Genomic DNA, 19,606 nt, shown 5'->3' on the forward strand with positions numbered 1-19,606 from the left:
TTTCTTTTTGTGATAAAATTCCATCTCCTAATAGTAATGTGCTGAAGGTACATTAAATTCAAGGAGATCAGATTTACTGGTAATGAAAGAGTTTATAACAACTAGGCATGTCATACAGGTGGCTCACACCTGTAATCCTAGCACTTTGGGAGGCCAAGATTGGCAGATCACTTTGAGCTCAGGAATTCAAGATCAGCCTGGGCAACATGGCAAAACCCCCCTCTCTACAAAAGAAATACAAAAATGAGCTAGGTGTGGTGGCTTGTGCCTGTGGTCGCAGCTACTTGGGAAGCCAAGGCTGGAGAATCATTTGAGCGGGGAAGCAGAAGTTGCAGTGAGCTGAGATAGTGCCACTGCACTCCAGCCTGGGCAACAGAGTGAGATTCTGTCTCATAAATAAATAAATAAGTAGTTTATAACAGGAAATATTTCTTAATAATAGCTTACTATTTCTCCCAGAATATATATTCTGAGACTGCGTACATGTGTGTATGAGGCGGTTAAGCTCATGTGTAAGCTGTGGTTTAAGACACGGATTCAAATCCATTTCTGCCATTTATAAACCGTGTGATTGCAGGCAAATTGCTTAACCTTACCAGGACTTGGTTTCCTAATTTACAGAACTGTTATAAAGATTAAATGCAACATGTTCTTAAAAGTGCTTATTAATGGAATATTTGGCACAAAGCAAGTGTTCTATAAATTATAGCTAATATAGGCCAGGCACGGTGGCTTACGCCTGTAATCCCAGAACTTTGGGAGGCCGAGGCGGGCGGATTGCCTAAGCTCGGGAGTTCACAATCAGCCTGGTGAACACGGTGAAACCCCATTTCTACTAAAATACAAAAAATTAGCCAGGCGTGACAGCATGCGCCTGTAGTCCCAGGTACTCCGGAGGCTGAGGCAGGAGGATTGCTTGAACCCGGGAGGCAGGGGTTGCAGTGAGCCGAGATCGTGCCACTGCACTCTAGCCTGGGTGACAGGGTGAGACTCCATCTCAAAAAATAAAAACATGATAGCTAATATCATTGTTAAATAGCTCAAATGCTGAGAATGTGGAAGGATAGGAAAAAAGTTCATTCAGGCTGTGGTAAAATTGAGGTATTGAAATTATGAGGCTGGTGCAAAAGTAAGTGCGGTTTTTACCATGACTTTCAATATTGTGACCAACCATATGCTGATTCTTTCCTTTAAAAAAAAAAAAAATTTATTTTGAGACAGGGTCTTACTCTGTCACCCAGGCTGGAATGCAGTGGCACAATCTCAGCTCACTGCAGCCTCCACCTCCCAGGCTCAGGAATCCTCCTACCTCAGCCTCTCAAGTAACTGGACTACAGGCATGCGCCACCACGCCCAGCTAATTCTTTCATTTTTTGTAGAGACAAGGTCTAACTATGTTGCCCAGGCTGGTCTCAAGCTCCTTAACTCAAGTGATCCTACCACCTTCACCTCCCAAAGTGCTGGGGTTACAGGTGTGTGTCACTGTGTCCATCCTGCCTGTCTGTCTGTCTGTCTCTCTCTCTCTCTCTCTCTCTCCCCGCCCCCTATTTCTGTCTCTCCTTTCTTTCTCTCTCTTTCTCTCTCTCTCTCACTCACTGCCTCTTTCTCTCTTTTCCTCTTTCTCTCTTTCTTTCTTTCTTTTTAAAATTTTTTTTGTAGAGACGGGGTATCTCACCATGTTGCCCAGGCTGGTCTCTAGCTCTTGGGCTCAAGTGATCTGCCTGCCTTGGCCTCCCAAAGTGCTGGGATTACAGGCATAAGCCACCGTGCCTGGATGATTACTTCTTAATTTAAGAGCATCTTCAATTTTCTTAGTGATTAATTCTATGTAAATTTACAGCTTCCAAAAAACTGCTCTTTTTTTTTTTTTTTTTTTTTTTGAGACGGAGTTTTGCTCTTGTTGCCCAGGCTGGAGTGTAATGGTGCCATCTCAGCTCACTGCAACCTCTGCTTCCCAGGTTCAAGCAATTCTCCTGCCTCAGCCTTCCAAGTAGCTGGGATTACAGTCATGTGCCACCACGCCCAGCTAATTTGTATTTATAGTACAGATGGGTTTCTCCATGTTGGTCAGGCTGGTCTTGAACTCCCGACCTCAGGTGATCCACCCGCCTCAGCCTCCCAAAGTGCTGGGATTATAGGTGTGAGCCACTGTGCCTGGCCAAAACTGCTATTTTCATTTCAAGTGTAATTACCTTAAAAAGATAACTTCAATATTAACAATTCAGGTCTCCTAATTTTCTAAAACCTATGGGAATTTTCTGGGATGGATCACTTTTGGCTGAGAAACACGAAATAATTTTGTTACACTTTAAAAGTGTTTTGTCATAATTTAACTAGTTAATATTAACCTTGTTTTACTGTATAAAAAGTAGTTACTGACTGCCTGTATTTTTGTAACATTACACAGTGCAGTCTGAGTAAGGTGAAGAAGAAGGTATATTAAATAATGTGAAAAACATATATGTGAACAAATATTAGGTATAAATATTGTGTGTGTGTGTATGTGTGAAAAGAAATAAATGACTAATTCAATTGCTTAAGTTTTAATAGAAAAATAACATTTAGGATGAAATTTTATTATTGTCTCTCTACTCTCTTCCCTCCCTAATAGATATTCCAATTAACATATATCCCATTTTCATTGACATGTGATGAAAAGTTCTTGCTTATTTGACATTTCCAGTAGGTTACTATAGTGTTTTATTAGAATATATGTCCCTGGCACTAATTAGGTCTTAACCCTTTCACGCCTTTGAAGTTAATCCTTCTATCTGCAGAATAGGATCAGAGGGTATCTGCTCCTGCCTGCACCACCGAGCTCCATCCAGAAGGGTTCCACGTTATAAAAGACCCATTGTTTTATTTGATTAGAAATCATTAATTTGGCCGGGTGCAGTGGCTCATGCCTATAATCCTAGCACTTTGAGAGGCCAAGGTGGGTGGATCTCTTGAGGCCAGGACTTTGTCTAAGACCAGCCTGGCCAACACAGCAAAACCCTGTCTCTACTAAAAATACAAAAATTAGCCAACCATGGTGGTGGGCATCTATAATCCCAGCTATTCCAGAGGCTGAAGCACGAGAATTGCTTGAACACCAGGAGGCAGAGGTTGCAGTAAGCCAAGATCACGCCAAGTGACCCAGGCTGCACTCCAGCCTGGGCAACAGAGTGAGATTCTGTCTCAAAGAAAAAAATTAAAATTAAAAAATTATTAATATCGTTCCTATTTTTCTTCCTTATAGGCAACTAAATGCTAATTAAATGTATTTTGAAATAAGTAAAAATATCGTTAACTCAACAGAGGATTAAATTACATTCCTACAATAAAAACTCTTTGCCTAGAACCTATAAACCAAGGTAGTGCTGGCCATGTTCCTGGTGGGTCTGCAAATTTAAGAGAAATCCTTGGAGTGTGCGGTCAGGTCAGCAGCAGGGGCTTTTGGTATACCAGAAACCACGCTAAAACCCCTGGGAGACAAGCACTGGCTCTAAAGCTTCTTAGAAAGGCTCAAATAGAAACCAGATAGCATAGCCCTTCACTTCTATATATATTAATTTATGCAATGAATATTTGCCAACTGTACACCAGACTTATTTGAAGAATCTAAGAGTTTTCTGTATTTAGCTTATATCGTGCTTTGGGGCAAGGGGTTTGGGGTTAGACCTGGGTTCTAGCACCAGCCTTACTACTGACTAGAGCAAGTTACTGAAGCTTCAGGAACCTAGATTTCCTTACTATGAGATTGGTACGATCATATCTAATTCATAAAATGATTGTGAATATTAAGTTTGGAGAATGTCTGCACATTGCCCAGCCTAGTTCCTAAGTATATATTAGTTCCTGTCCTTCCTTTTTTGAAAATATCTGAAGTGCTTTTCAAGTCAGTTAAACACTCAGCCAGGTGCAGTGGCTCACACCTGTAGTGCCAGCTACTTCGGAGGCTGAGGTGGGAGGATTGCTTGAGTCCAGGAGTTTGAGATCAGCCTGGGTAACACAGCAAGACCCCATCTCAGAAAAAAAAAAAATAAAAGAATGTTAAAGCCTAGTGGGGGAGGCAGCATGTAAACACAGGAGAAATTCCTGAGTTATGTGTCTTCTCCATGGTGCTGTGATTTAGTTGATATGTTTCCATCTTCCTCAGGTTTCTAGAGAGGAAGGATCTCCCCAGCTGACTTCAGCAAGGCCATCTCCTGCCCAGAGAAACAGTCAGCCCAGCAGTTCCGCCATGATCAGCGTGCTTCGAACGGGTGGAGCCCTCAGAAACATCTGGACCGATCACCAGATCAGGCAAGCCTTGTTTCCCAGCCGGCGGTCCCCGCAGGAGAACGAGGATGACGAAGATGATTATCAGATGTTCGTGCCGTCCTTTTCCTCCTCAGATCTGAACTCTACCCGACTATGTGAAGACAGCACTTCTAGTCGCCCTTGCAGCTGGCACATGGGACAGATGGAGTCCACAGAGACCTCCAGCTCTGGTCACAGGATTGTCAGGCGGGCCAGCAGTGCTGGGGAGAGCAACACGTGCCCTCCTGAAATAGGACCTAGTGACAGAACTAGGGAACTGCAGAACGGCCCCAAAACAGGAGGACAGGAGGAAATGGCTCCCTTTGGGTCATCCATTGAGTTGACCATTGATGACATTGACCATGTCTATGATAACATCAGTTATGAGGACCTAAAACTAATGGTTGCTAAGCGGGAAGAAGCTGAATCCACGCCCTCTAAATCAGCCAGGGACTCTGTTCGCCCCAAGAGCACCCCAGAGTTAGCCTTCACAAAGAGGCAAGCTGGCCACAGTAAGGGCTCTCTTTACACACAAAAAGATGGCGCTCTCTCAGGTGGAGAAGCATCCAGCCAAAGCACGCATGAACTCCAAGCGGTTGAGGAGAACATCTATGACACCATAGGGCTCCCAGATCCTCCGTCGCTGGGTTTTAAGTGCAGCAGCCTAAAGCGTGCAAAGCGGAGCACCTTTTTGGGACTGGAGGCTGACTTCGTGTGCTGTGACAGCCTGAGGCCGTTTGTTTCCCAAGACAGCCTCCAGTTCAGTGAGGACGAAGCCCCTTACCATCAGGACATCCCTGATCATGATTATCTGAGTTTGCTGTACGACTCTCCCAGCTGTAACCTGTCTATGCCTGATAAGCCTGTATCTGATAAACTGTCCGAAGAAGTAGATGAAATCTGGAATGACCTGGAAAATTACATCAAGAAAAACGAAGACAAGGCCAGAGACCGTCTCCTGGCAGCATTTCCTGTGAGCAAGGATGATGTGCCAGACAGGCTGTACGCAGAGAGCACCCCTGAGCTGAGCCGGGAGGCAGGGCGCTCTGTGTCCACACTATCCCTGCCCGAGAGCCAGGCTCTCCTCACGCCTGTGAAGAGCAGGGCCGGCAGAGCCAGCCATGCCAACTGCCCCTTTGAGGAAGACCTGATTTCTAAAGAAGGCTCTTTTATGAGCCTTAACCGGCTTTCTCTGGCCAGTGAATTGCCCCTCATGGACAATCCCTATGACCTGGCCAACAGTGGCCTGTCTCAAACAGACCCAGAAAACCCTGACCTGGGGATGGAGGCCACAGATAAGACAAAAAGCAGGGTGTTTATGATGGCTCGGCAGTACAGTCAGAAGATTAAGAAGGCAAATCAACTTTTAAAAGTGAAAAGTCCGGAGTTGGAGCAGCCGCCGGCCAGTCAGCATCAGAAATCCGTGCACAAAGACCTGGCTGCCATCTTGGAAGAGAAGAAGCAAGGAGGGCCCGCCATTGGTATGTGCACCCTGCCCTTCTTCCTTCTCCAAAGTAAGAGGGGAGAGCGGTTTTCAGATTTCAGATGTCCTTTAAAAGGACATACCTGTGAGAACACTGACACGCTCTGTCATCTCAAAGTAAGACCACAAACAAAGCCATCCTGGCCTTTCCCACATCACCCCCTATGAATTACGCACACTGTAGCAGGATTTGGCCTCGGCAGGTGGTGGTGTGCATGTAACATCGTAACTACAGAGATAATGTTTTAAGGAAGAGTTTTCTCTGAGGTAATCTAAAGTATGAAACAAGCAATCAGTTTTAACTTAACTGTGATATCTCCAATTTTTCCAGTACATCAGTAATTTCTTAGGAGGAGGAGGGGTGTGTGTAATCTTCTAAGGTTTGGAAGCATATAGAATAACATTGTTTCTTGCTTCAGGATCTCAACAAAAATGCCAACTCATGCTAACAAAAAGAGGGGTTTGGTTTTTTTTTTTTTGCATACTTTTTTTTTTTTCTTTTTTGAGACAGGATCTCACTGTCACCCAGACTGGAGTACAATGACATAATCACAGCTCACTGCAGCCTCAGCCTCCCCAGACTCAAGCAATCCTCCCACCTCAGCCTCCTGAGGAACGGGGACCAGAGGCACTAACCACCACGCCCAGCTACTTTTTAAATTTTTTGTAGAGAAAGGGTTTCACCATGTTGCCCAGGCTGATCTCAACTCCTGGGTTCAAACAGTCCTCTTGCCTCAGCCTCCCAAAGTGCTGGGATTACAGGCGTGAGCCACCATGCCAGCCATTATACTTTCCTTAGTTGCTCACACTATAAATCAGTTGTTTCCTCACATATTTCCATTACTACTCAATTTTTTTTTCTTTTTTTTGAGATAGGGTCTGGCTCTGTCACCCAGGCGGGAGTGCAGTAGCATGAACATGGCTTACTGCAGCCTCTGCCTCCTGGGCTCAGGTGATCCTCCCACCTCAGCCTCTCTAGTAGCTGGGACTGCAGGTGTGCACCACCATGCCCTGCTAATTTTTTTTGTAGTTTTTTTGTAGAGATGGGATTTTATCATATTGCCCAGGCTGCTCTCAAACTCCTGGGCTCAAGTGACCCTCCCGCCTTGGCCTCCCAAAGTGCTAGGAGTACAGGCGTGAGCCACCACACCTGGCCTACTACTCGGTTTTTTAAAATAGCTGCTGTAATGCATTCAGCACTATCTCATTTAGTATTTTCATATATGCTTCTGAGTTTAATGCTTTAGTTAGACTCCTTTGTGGAGCACAACTAAACCAGAATCTTCGGTGTGATATTGTAGGATGAGGACTATGGGAATGCGATGCTCATGGTTAGGCTTTTTTGAAGGCCAAAATTTAACACTGATCTCTGGGGAAGAGCCTGTGTGTGAATAAAGCCCCTGATTGTCATGGAAAGAAAAGTCCAAGAGTAGTGGCTCTCACCTGAGGAGCTTTTACCTCCAGATGCAGAGAGATTTCTGACTACAGGCTCAGGAATATGCATTTCAAATAGTATGCCCTTTTCATCGTATTTTAAGAAATCCTGCCCCAGATTTTCTCACAAAGGACCACCTTGGTATCAAATGAGAGGAGTCTATTCTGTAATTAGAAGTGAAAGCTGGGTGATGGCTTAGTATCAGGACAAGCGTTGATCATCAGCTTCATTATCAGCACGTTGGGGCAGGTTGATGCCACTGACTATTAAATGCTGTCTTTGGGACTGACTTATTGACATCCATGGAAACGGAAGTATAGGAAAGAGATATCCAAATCTTAAATGAATCCACAAGTTACATAACAAGAATCTGTAGGGAACTTTTTTTTTTTTAATTTTGAGAGTAAGAATTGTCTAAAGTTTAAATCTTCAGTACAGTTTCTTAACAGATAGGAAAACGAAGTCCTGGAATTGATGCCTGAAGGATTTCGCAGACTCTGAGTTCTTTTTAATCAAATGAAGGTTTTGTATGCATGTGAGACCAGAATGCATGTATTTTTCTCCTTGCCGTGATGCGCTATGAGTAATTCAAGTCCCTATTCTGATGCTAGCGTTTGCTAAGCTGGTTTGCTGTTACAGGGAAAGTGACTGAGTTCCAGCTGCAGGAGGACAATTTTGGTGGGGTAGGGGAATATATATGGCCTTAGAAACAGTTGTATATTGGCAGTTGCAAGCACTGACTAAGTCTGGGTTGGGGCTCCTCAGAATAAGAGAAAATATAATGCTAGAGTTTTTTATGATGATGGGTTATGCCCACAGACTGTCATTGAAAAAGTAGTAATTCTCTGGGGCAGGTCGTTTTGAATATGGACCACCTGTTAAAATACAAAGCTCCAATCTTGATAGAAGCATGTCCTTTGATACCGAATCATTAGGGCCTACGACTACCTTAAATAGTCTTCTTTTTTACCCACCTTTTAAGTATTAAATGATTTCACATTGGGGTTTTCTTTTCACTTCCAGTTGGCTCTCCTTTTTGTTTTGCCTGCTGGTGTGTCTTGGGATGCCTCAGGATCTTTTCTCAGCTTTGCGTCTGGGTCCTTTCTTGACATGGTGGGCTCCTGTCGACATTCTCCCCAGCAAAGAGGAGGAAATCTCTCCAAAGTCATCTTCTGAGAGTGCTGTCTTCCCCGCCATCTGGCAGGGGCACGTCCTTAGGACCTGACGAGTTATATCCACACCTCTTCCAGCTGGGTGATCGAGACCACTTCCTGTGCCCACTAGGCTTTCCATCAGTTGACATGATGACTCCTTTTCTCTTTCTTGTTTATCTGGGCACAGGACGTCGTAATCGAATGGACCGATTCTCCAGACTTCTCCGTGTGGGCCTTGCCGCTTTGCCAGGAGCTTGCTCTCGGTGCTGTGCGGAAGGAGGAGCACCTTATTCACCTGCTGAAACTCTCGAGCATCTTTATTGAACTCTCTAGCCGGGGTCTCCAGGCCCCGGGTCAGATTTCTGCCTATAAATCACCCAACCAGGTCCAGTTGCTCCCACATCTTAGAGCCTGTCATAGCATGCTGGTCATCTTGTTCCACCAGACCTCCCTCCTGATAGTCTTTGACAGCAAGGAGGCCTTTGGGTTTCTGGGTTTTTTGGTGACGTTTCACATGGGAGAAAACTCCATACAGGCTTGAGAAATTTTCCTCCTTGTGTAGAGTAGGGAAGGCACAATTTTATGCTTCTGTCTGCATCTCGAGCAACATCAGAAACATTGATTTTAATCCTGTCTGGAGGATTAAAATGTTGTTTGATATTTCCCTTGGCAAAGATTATTCTAAATTTTTGTCTGAGATCATAAGAACTCCAACTTTCAAATCTCAAAAAAGGCAATAAACCAGAGACATTCTTGCGATTATCATGTAATCATAACGTATATGTTCTATACAAGCTGTTAATACTAGAACTAAGGATATGGGGGAGCCTTAACTCAGCTAATATGAAGCTTTTTAGGCCAGAGGTGTCATCTCAGACTCACTGTTCCCCTATACATCTGGCTAATAGAATCTGTTTAATTACAGCTGGAGCTCTGGAAGCTTGTTTCTTGTTCACATAGATGTCACACAAGCTGTAAACTCTCTTAGAAGGTGAAGTTGAAACAAACAAAAAAACCCCCTTAGATCAGCAGGTGCAGTGACTCACACCTGTATTGCCTACTAGTGAGATACCTTTTATTCAAAATTGATAAATGGTCAACTCTATCATCCAAAGATAAACTGTTCCCATTATGAGTTATCTATAGGAAGCATTTTAGCTGTCTTCTTGCTTCCCCTTTTTCTGCTATGACCTGATTTCCAGGCCACCTTTCCACTCCCAATGGTATGGTCTCAGGAAAGTGCATCCATTTTTAAAACTAGGCTTAAAATAAGAGGAGGAGGCTGGGCGCAGTGGCTCACACCTATAATCCCAGCACTTTGGGAGGCTGAGGTGGGCAGCTCACTCCAGGTCAGGAGTTCAAGACCAGCCTGGTCAACATGGTAAAACGTTGTCTCTACTAAAAATATAAAGAATTAGCCAGGTGTGGTGCTGGGCGCCTGTAATCCCAGCTACTCTGGAGGCTGAAGCAGCAGAATCGCGTGAACCCAGGAAGTAGAAGTTGCAGAGAGCTGAGATTGCGCCACTGCATTCCAGCCTGGGCAACAGAGCAAGACTCTGTCTCAAAAGAAATCAGAACAATAAGTAAATCAGAACAATAAGTAAAATAAGAGATAATAGAAGTCAGAACAATAAGTAAAATAAAGGAGGGAGTGAAAAAAATATCTGAGTAATGAATTAGTTATTGAGACCAGTTTCTGTCTAGAACCAGGCTAGGTGATATATAGGGAGTTAAACGAAATGTACAGCATTATTCTCCCAGACCAAAAGCTCAGAGGCCAGGCGAGGTGGCTCACACATGTAATCCTAGCACTTTGGGAGGCCAAAGCAGGAGGATCGCTTGAGCTCAGGAGTTTGTGACCAGCCTGGGTAACATAGCAAGACTCCATCTCTACAAAAAATTTAAAAATTAAAAGTTTCCAGGCACAGTGGCTCATGCCTATAGTCCCAGGTACTCAGGAGGCTGAGGCAAGAGGATTATTTGAGCCCAGGAGTTTGAGGCTGCAGTGAGTTATGATAATACCACTCCACTCCAGCCTGGCTGACAGAATGTCTCAAAAAAAGAAAAGAAAAGAAAAGCTCAAGGACTAATAAAGTAACTTACATAAAATGGCCAGGCGCAGTGACTCACACCTGTAATCCCAGCACTTTGGGAGGCCAAGGCCGATGGATCACTTGAGGCCAGGAGTTCCAGACCAGCTTGGCTAACATGGTGAAACCCTGTCTCTACTATAAATACAAAAATTAGCCGGGCATGGTGGTGCACGCCTATAGTCCCAGCTACTAGGGAGGCTGAGGCAGGAGAATCACTTGAACCGGGGAGACGGAGGTTGCAGTGAGCTGAGATCGTGCCACTGCACTCCAGCCTGGGCAATAGAGTGAGACTTCATCCCCCCCCCCCCCAAAAAAAAAAAAAACCTAAAATGAAAATAACCTACATAAAGTAACCTACATAAAATAATTAGCAAATTAGCAACACAGCAATACAAATTGTGTGTGTCTGCATGTGTGTGTATGCACACATAGGCAACAGCTAGGTACACACTGTATAAGACTTCAGAGAAGAGAAATCAGAAAATGATTCAAGTAAGGAGAAGGATAGGGCTTATGGAAAATCTTGAGAGATGGGTAGGACTTGATTAAGCAAAGGTCAAGGAGCATATAATAAGGAAGACACAGGCCTGGGAAATACTGTGGATATTTTAGATGGTATGTGATTTCAGATTATCTGGGCTAAAGTCAAGATCTGATTGTTCTTACAAAACTTGATGGTTAAATTTTGATACTGGAAGAGTTTGTTTGAATTTTTAAAGTTTTGCTACATTTTCCAAAATTGTCGTCTTCTTGGAAACTTGTAGAAGTTCAAAGCCTTCCTGATACAGCTGTGGGATCAGGCTCAGGGCTATGCCATATGTGAGAATGACTTGAGCAGACCATCTACCTTTCAGGCAGGTCTGCTAACTAATGACTATATTAAAGGCCCAGCTGTTTTTGATTGGGTTTCATAGTTAATGAAATATTATAGGTTTCAGGATGGCTACCATGGGCACACTGGTGTCTGTGGAGACTTTTGCACTCTTTCTCTTAAGATGTTGCTAAACCCTAGTTAGTATTAAGAGTCTTTACTGAGCCTTTTAAGGAATCATTTCTCAAATTTTTGTAACCAGAAATTTCAACACTAATAATCTCTGTTCTTCCAAGGAATTTGGAGTTGAAAACTCAAAGGATCTGAGTATAGGTGTGTAATGAGAAGTTAGACTATTTACCTTGATCGCAGGGAATAGGGGGCGAGGGATTGGGATTACAATTAAAGGTCAAACAATAACAGGTTGTTTTCTCTCCTCATAGAAGATAGACTCAGAAGAAATGGCAAAACTCACCTAAATGAATATTTATTAATAGTTTAAGTTCAAGAAATAGTTTACTGATAACACATCATTAAATATGTAAATAGCTTAAAGAAGAAGAAGAAAACAGTATTAACTGCTGGTTGTCATATGTAGGATACATTTCCTCCACAGAGATTGTGTCAATGTGGTCTGAGCAAGACACAGGATGCATTAGAGGAAGCTTGTCCAACCCATGGCCCACAGGCTGCATGCAGCCCAGGACAGCTTTGAATGTGGCCCAACACAAATTTGTAAACTTTCTTAAAACATTAAGGGTTTTTTTGTTTTGTTTTGTTTTTGCGATTTTTAAAAAGCTCATCAGCTATCACTACTGTTAGTGTATTTTATGTGTGCCCCAAGACAGTTCTTCTTCCTCCAGTGTCTCCTGGGGAAGCCAAAAGATTGGACACCCCTGCATTAGAGTTTTTTGACTCTAGGCTGGTTGTGCAGGTACCTGGATTGGGCAAGGTGGCAGATCTTGAAATTGACATCTCTGGGCTCCCATCTTAAATTATTGCTAGCCGAAAAGAATCTCCTACCCATAGCATGGTTAGTGTATTAATATTTAGAAATATCTGTACTCAGAATCAGGGCAAAGGGGAGAATGGACTTGTGGCTTAATTTTATGTGGCAAAAGCTTTTGTGGAAGTAACTGTTAGGTCCTATTCTTGAACCAATAGTAGAGGGCATTAGATTATTGAGTACATGCACAGACAGTTCCTTCTTAATGTCTTGGCGGCCTAGGCTTTAGTGCTCTGCTTCTTGGGGATGTGAAATGAGATGTGAGTTAGTCAATACATGTGGTTTTGAAGCACTTGAGGGGAGAACTTTCCTTAGTAGACATTGGTTCCCCAGACAATGGCGGTGAAGGGCTGTCTGGAAGCAAGAAGTACAGGAACAGCCAGGAGCCAACTCCTCTAGGAGCAGTTGTCTGAGAGCAAAGAAGAATGATTGGAAGCCAGGGGTAGCCATTGCACTGTGGATTGTGGTCATGCTGCTTTTTTTTTTTTTTTTTTTTTTTTTTTTTTTTTTTTTGAGATGGAGTCTCGCTCTGTTACCCAGGCAGGAGTGCAGTGGCATGATACCGGCTCACTGCAACCTCTGCCGCCCAGGTTCAAGCGATTCTCTTGCCTCAGCCTTCCAAGTAGCTGGGACTACAGGTGCACACCACCACGCCTGGCTAAATTTTTGTATTTTTAGTAGAGATGGGGTGTCACCATGTTGGCGAGGCTGGTCTTGAACTCCTGACCTCAAGTGATCCACCTGGTTTGGCCTCCCAAAGTGCTAGAATTATAGGCGTGAGCCACCACACCCAGCCCTGCGATGCTGCTTTTAAACACTGCTTGAATGATTTTTCATTGACCAGGCTGAAGTGCTGACTTTCTTATTTTTATGATGCATGTTTTCAGCACTGACACTGTTTTATGCTTATAAAGAACACTAGAAACTTTCATTCTATATAGTGGACGCTTGCAGACCTACTGTTGAAACAGAATAATGGAGAATTAGATGAAATTAAATGAACTTTTAGGTGGCATTTTTATTTATATTAAACCATGGATTTGTGTGTGTGTGTGTGTTGCTTAGAGTTCAATGATTACTCATCCTTAAACATCACTTAGTCTTGTCCACTGTCAAAATTTTAAAATATGTTGGTTAGAATATTATTCTCTTATTTTTAATCTTCACATATAGGAATCATCCTGTGTGTATTTACTGTTTCAATATTTGCCTTCCAGGTGCCAGGATTGCTGAGTATTCCCAGTTGTATGACCAGATTGTATTCAGAGAGTCTCCCTTGAAAATTCAGAAGGATGCCTGGGCCAGCCCTCAAGAATCCTCCCTCCTGAGGTCTGCGTCACCTTCCCAGGTCCACCATGGTAGTGAAGATTGGCTTCTGCATTCAACCTATAGTAATGGAGAGTTAGCAGATTTCTGTCTCCCACCAGAGCAAGACTTGAGGTCAAGATATCCCACGTTTGAGATCAACACAAAAAGTACTCCCAGGCAATTGTCCGCAGCTTGCTCTGTACCTTCTCTTCAAACCTCCGACCCTCTGCTGGGCTCTGTGCAGAGATGCAGCGTGGTAGTAAGTCAGCCCAGCAAAGAGAACTGGTGTCAGGACCATCTTTACAACTCCTTAGGTCGGAAAGGGATCAGTGCAAAATCTCAGCCTTATCACAGGTCCCAGTCATCTTCCTCCGTCTTGATAAACAAATCAATGGACTCCATCAACTACCCTAGTGACATGGGAAAGCAGCAGCTGCTGTCTTTACACAGAAGTTCAAGGTGTGAGAGTCACCAGGACTTACTGCCAGATATTGCTGACTCGCATCCACAGGACACTGAAAAAAACTCAGATCTCACACTCCAAGACTCACAGAAAGTTGTGGTGGTCAATAGAAATTTACCCTTAAATGCCCAAATTGCAACACAGAACTATTTTTCCAATTTCAAAGAGACTGATGGAGATGAAGATGACTATGTGGAAATCAAGTCAGAAGAAGATGAGTCAGAGTTGGAGCCATCTCACAATCGTAGAAGGAAATCTGACTCAAAGTTTGTGGATGCTGACTTTTCTGATAATGTCTGCAGCGGCAATACATCGCATTCCTTGAATAGTCCGCGCACTCCAAAAAAGCCAGTTAACAGCAAACCTGAGCTTTCACCATATCTGACACCATATAATGATTCTGACAAACTGAATGACTATCTTTGGAGGGGGCCATCTCCCAATCAACAAAATATTGTCCAGTCTCTAAGGGAAAAATTTCAGTGTCTCAGTTCAAGCAGCTTTGCTTAAGGTTCTTCATAATAACTGCCTGAATCAACTTCTTATTTTGCTCATAAAACATTATAGATACTGATGAGGTATTTTATGTGTACCAGATTAAAACAATTTTGTAAGAACCAGAGGTGTAAAATATACTTTCTTTTACAGCACAACTTTTTGAAATGGCTGACGGTGCAGCCAGGATTGTACTGTAGCACATGTTGGCATCAACAGTATATTTTCTCATGCTGAGTGTCTTCATGTTTCATGTAAGTCAATCTTACTTGAAATTTTTTAGACTTTTAACACGATGGCCATAACCTGACAATAGTGCCCACACCTTAAGAATGCAATAATCCTTTCCTATTATCCAGAAGGCCCAGGTAGTTTTATCCTGTGACTTAAAGGCAGCAAGGAGACTTTGTCACGTTTTAAAAGGCAACGAAAGCTGTTGAAAGAATTATGCTTATATCTCACATTTTGGTTATATTTGTGGCAAGACCTTAGGATAACGTAAGCCAGAGATCTGTAATTGGTGTGTAGTCTGAGGTTTCCATTTTAGAGTTTTTGTGGTGGTATTCTTTTATTTCATTTTGATGCAGAAATTGTGTGACTATTGAAAATCAAAATGTAGCAGGACCCATTTTCTGTACGCAAAACCCCTTACCACTATTCCTGGACAAGGCCTAGAGAATGAGCTGCTCATCATGTTTATACATAATTTCTGGGGTGAAATGAATGATTTCCTTAATGACTTAGAGAAAACCAAGGTCAATAAGATGCAGACTGACTTAACTATTAGAAAAGATGATCTGGGCACAGTGGCTCACGCCTGTAATCCCAGCACTTTGGGAGGGTGAGGGGGGTGGATCACGAGGTCAAGAGATCAAGACCATCCTGGCCAACATGGTGAAACCCCGTCTCTACTAAAAATACAAAACAAAACAAAACAAAAAACAGTCGAGCATGGTGGCACCTGCCTGTAGTCCCAGCTACTCGGGAGGCTGAGGCAGGAGAATCCCTTGAACCCAAGAGGTGGAGGTTGCAATGAGCTGAGATGATGCCATTACATTCCAGTCTGGTGACACAACGAGACTCCGTCTCAAAAAAAAAAAAAAAAAAAAGATGGGATGACCTTCTGGGAACCATTTGATTACCTCTTCAAATGACAGACAGTTGAAAGAGAAAAAACAAAACTGAAATCCCACCAGACCATGTTGTGTGCCTGTTTCTAATCAATACAAAGTTAAGTATGAGCTAAAATCAGACAAAGCACTTTAAACTTACCCTTTCCAGAGCAGCTTTGCATATGCATCCTCCTGAGTTTGGGATTCTGCCAAATGACCTCCTTGATCCTGGCCCTGAGGAGTCATTGGCTGCAGGAATGGGGCAAGAATCTATTTCCTAAACCACACATAACATGGGAGCCTTTTTTCATTGTTTTCAGGTATATAAAAGAATGAAATCTTTGGTTACTAGGTGCTGACTAACACCTTTTATGTTCTGACCATTTGTGACATTTCATTGTGACACTGTGTACTAATCTAACTCCTTAGGCAACAAAAAAAACAAAAATAAGACATTTTGAATAAAAAGCAAAATCAAAGAAGCTAAAAAGAAAAATGAAGGCAGATAAATTGTGACTTTATAAACATATTCGATTTTATTGAAGATTGCAGTTAATGCAGCAAGAATGCTTTCTCAAGCGGTGGCCTTTGTATTCTCATTTTAATCAGGTGTACATTCTACAGCCTCTCTACCATGCTCTTAGTTTCTATTTTAAAAGATACAATAATATATGTAGGGAAAGAGGCCTGGGCTCTTCATTTAAAGGTAAGCAGTAATATTGAGTAAGTGACATAATTCTTTCTCTTTGTAAGTCCTATGCCTCTTTTTCTTAACTGTAAAACATAAAATATGAGCATTTTTATCTTACAAATAGGTACCTAAGGCATTTGATTTTCTTTTTAAATAACAAAAAATAACCCAAGTTTCTTGCTTCTCCAAAGTATTCTTCTTATAGCTTATAAAGGAAAGTCCACATTGAATGGCATGGTCTGGAAACATTCCTTCTTTATTGTCTTTATTTGAACATGATATGAGTTTTCAAGATGAAACAATCAAAAATAAGTACCACAAGAAAGTTTTTTTGTTTGTTTGTTTTGTTTGTTTCTTGAGACCAAGTCTCACTCTTTGCCCAAGCTGGAGTGCAATCTTGGCTCACTGCAACCTCCACCTCCCCGGTTCCAGTGATTCTCCTGCCTCAGCCTCTTGAGTAGCTGGGATTACAGGTGCCCACCACCACACCTGGCTAATTTTTGTGTTGTTAGTAGAGACGGGGTTTCATCATGTTGGCCAGGCTGGTCTCAAACTCGTGACCTCATGATCCATCCGCCTCGGCCTCCCAAATTGCTGGGATTACAGGCATGAGCCACTGCACCCGGCCAAGAAAGTATGTTCTTAGAGGTGTGTGTAAGTGCATTTGTAGTACCTATGAGCAAAATCACCTGACTCTTGTCCCAGGAAAGCTGTTTCGCATTTTCGCTTTTTGGTTAGTATTATCCGATTCTATATAGTTCATATTACTGCTCTGTCTGACTCAGAAATTACTTCTTCACGCCAGTGTCTTGTTGCATGACTTTGATGTCACCCATAGGAATACACCTCACTGCACATAAGTGGGTATCTTACTGTATAAAATGTCTACATGGCTTTAGGTTTTAGGACAAATGTAGATTTATAGATCATTTCTGTTGGCCAGGACACAGGTTTTGAGAGCTGTGTGTATATATATAATCATGTTTGTATTTTTTTCCTGAAAGTTATCAATTGTTTTTGTTTAAAATAGTTTGTTTTAGAGGTGGGGTGGGGATGTATATAACAGGGAAAAGTTATATGTACTTTAAAGTATGTCAAGTTCTTACTAGTTTTCTGTACTGCAGGTTCAATTTTTTTTTATATAAGTTTACTTTTCACTTGCTCTATTCTTTGTGGGGAAAAAAAAATGCATCTAGGAAAACATAGTTTAAATACTGTATATAAGATAATGAAAGTTAGTAACGCCCATTATTTAATAAAGTTTGTAAAGTACAAAGTAATTTATAGCGTGAGTTAATGTGTTTTAGAACATCAAGATGTTTCCAAACTACATTTAGCTATAATACTTTTCCTTGCCTTGTGAACCATGGAGAAATTGGCTCAGGGTCACAATGATCTAACTATGTCTCAGTGGCCCATGATAGACCATTTTCAGCATCTTTGGATTACTTTTGAAACAGTGAATTTGGTGTCTAGGATTGTTTTTGTTTTCTTGAGAGACAGCTAAATTAGATCAGTTGCTAAATTACCTTTTTAAAAAATTCGCAGTAAGTAGCAGAAGACATTCTTTTAACTGTTTTATTATTGAATCAAAGAATTAATATAGCCAGGCGCAGTGGCTCACACCTGTAATCCTAGCACTTTGGGAGGCCGAGGTGGGTGGATCACTTGAGGCCAGGAGTTTGAGACCAGCCTGGCCAACATGGTGAAACCCTGTCTCCACTAAAAATGGATGGTGGTGCATGCCTGTAATCCCAGCTACTCAGGTGGCTGAGGCACGAGAATCACTTGAACTAGGGAGGCAGAGGTTGAAGTGAGCTGAGATCATGTCATTGTGCTCTGGCCTGGGCAACACAGACTCTGTCTCAAAAAAAAAAAAAAATTACTATAGAAGTTTTTGGCACAAATTGAGGTTTTTTTTCTTTTTTTTTTTTTTTTTTTTTTTTTTTGAGACGGAGTCTCGCTCTGTCACCCAGGCTGGAGTGCAGTGGCCGGATCTCAGCTCACTGCAAGCTCCGCCTCCTGGGTTCACGCCATTCTCCTGCCTCAGCCTCCGGAGTAGCTGGGACTACAGGCGCCTGCCACCTCGCCCGGCTAGTTTTTTGTATTTTTTAGTAGAGACGGGGTTTCACCGGGTTGGCCAGGATGGTCTCGATCTCCTGACCTTGTGATCCGCCCGTCTCGGCCTCCCAAAGTGCTGGGATTACAGGCTTGAGCCACCGCGCCCGGCCTGGTTTTTTTCATATAACTTCATGTTAATTTTCTTTCATAGAAAGTTTACAGGGAACAAAAATATACTGCTATAAGTTGATAATTACAGACACTTTCCAAAGCAACTCTTTCCAAATATAAGCAAAAAGCTCTACCCCATTATAATGAAAATGTGGATTACCTGACTTTCCTCACACTGAAGAAACAGCCTTCAGCTTTCAGTGTATTTTAGAGAGAAGAGTTTCCAACCTCACATTGAGGAGCCCTCAGATCTGCCTTACCTTCCTCTTCCACTTTGAGGTGGAAAATGGATGGGTTCGCTCCAAGTTCAGTTTAGAGAAACAAATGACAGAAGAACCATGCCCTGTGCAAATGATAAACATAAATTCAGTCCTTAAATAAAAATTTTAATGAGCAGGCTTATAATGAGCTATAAATACAGCTGTTGAACATGAACACTTGATAACATTTGTCTCAAGTTTCATTTGATGTAAAAACAATAAAAAAATCTCTGTTTGAAAGAGCAAATGTTACTACTTCAAGAACTCTGAGATCCTCTAATGCTGATAACTTTCTCTATCCGGATGGATTGTGATAACTGCACTCAATTCTTTTTTTTTTTTTTTTTTTTTTTTTGAGACAGGGTCTCACTGAAACCTCTGTCTCCTCGGGTTCAAGCAATTCTCCTACCTCAGCCTCCTGAGTAGTTGGGATTACAGGTGTGCGCCACCATGCCCGGCTAATTTTTGTACTACTAGTAGAGACGGGGTTTCACCATGTTAGCCAGGCTGGTCTTGAACTCCTGATCCCAGGTGACCCTCCCGCCTCAGCCTCCCAAAGTTCTGGGATTACAGGCATAAGCCACCATGCCCAGCCTTGTTGGTGTTTTTTTAAAGAGATATGGTCTCACCCAGGCTGGTCTTGAGTTCTTGGCCTCAAGTGATCCTCCAGCCTTGGCCTCCCAAACTGCAGGGATTATAGGCATGAGCTATCATGCCTACCCTTTTTTTCCAATGTTTTTGTTTAACAAAATTATATATATATATATATATATATGCTT

The 19,606-nt window shown here is 42.5% G+C and overlaps 1 protein-coding gene across 12 annotated transcripts in view; it reads left to right on the plus strand.

Annotated features, from left to right (window-relative positions):
- Window positions 1–14,654, plus strand: part of PLEKHG1 (pleckstrin homology and RhoGEF domain containing G1) — a 241,729-nt gene extending 227,075 nt beyond the window's left edge. For 6 of the 12 annotated variants that reach the window (XM_077999539.1, XM_077999541.1, XM_077999537.1 and 3 more), the window contains 3 exons: window positions 1,380–1,472; window positions 4,142–5,765; window positions 13,484–14,654. In XM_077999539.1, coding sequence (XP_077855665.1) covers window positions 1,380–1,472; window positions 4,142–5,765; window positions 13,484–14,547 — 2,781 coding nt within the window. In that variant the 3' untranslated portion in view covers window positions 14,548–14,654. The remainder of the gene's footprint in view (window positions 1–1,379; window positions 1,473–4,141; window positions 5,766–13,483) is intronic. The other 6 variants (XM_077999544.1, XM_077999545.1, XM_028847228.2 and 3 more) reach the window with 1 other exon arrangement.
- Window positions 14,655–19,606: the final 4,952 nt, after the last annotated feature.

Source organism: Macaca mulatta, chromosome 4, assembly GCF_049350105.2.
Source record: "Macaca mulatta isolate MMU2019108-1 chromosome 4, T2T-MMU8v2.0, whole genome shotgun sequence".
Lineage (NCBI taxonomy): Eukaryota > Metazoa > Chordata > Mammalia > Primates > Cercopithecidae > Macaca > Macaca mulatta.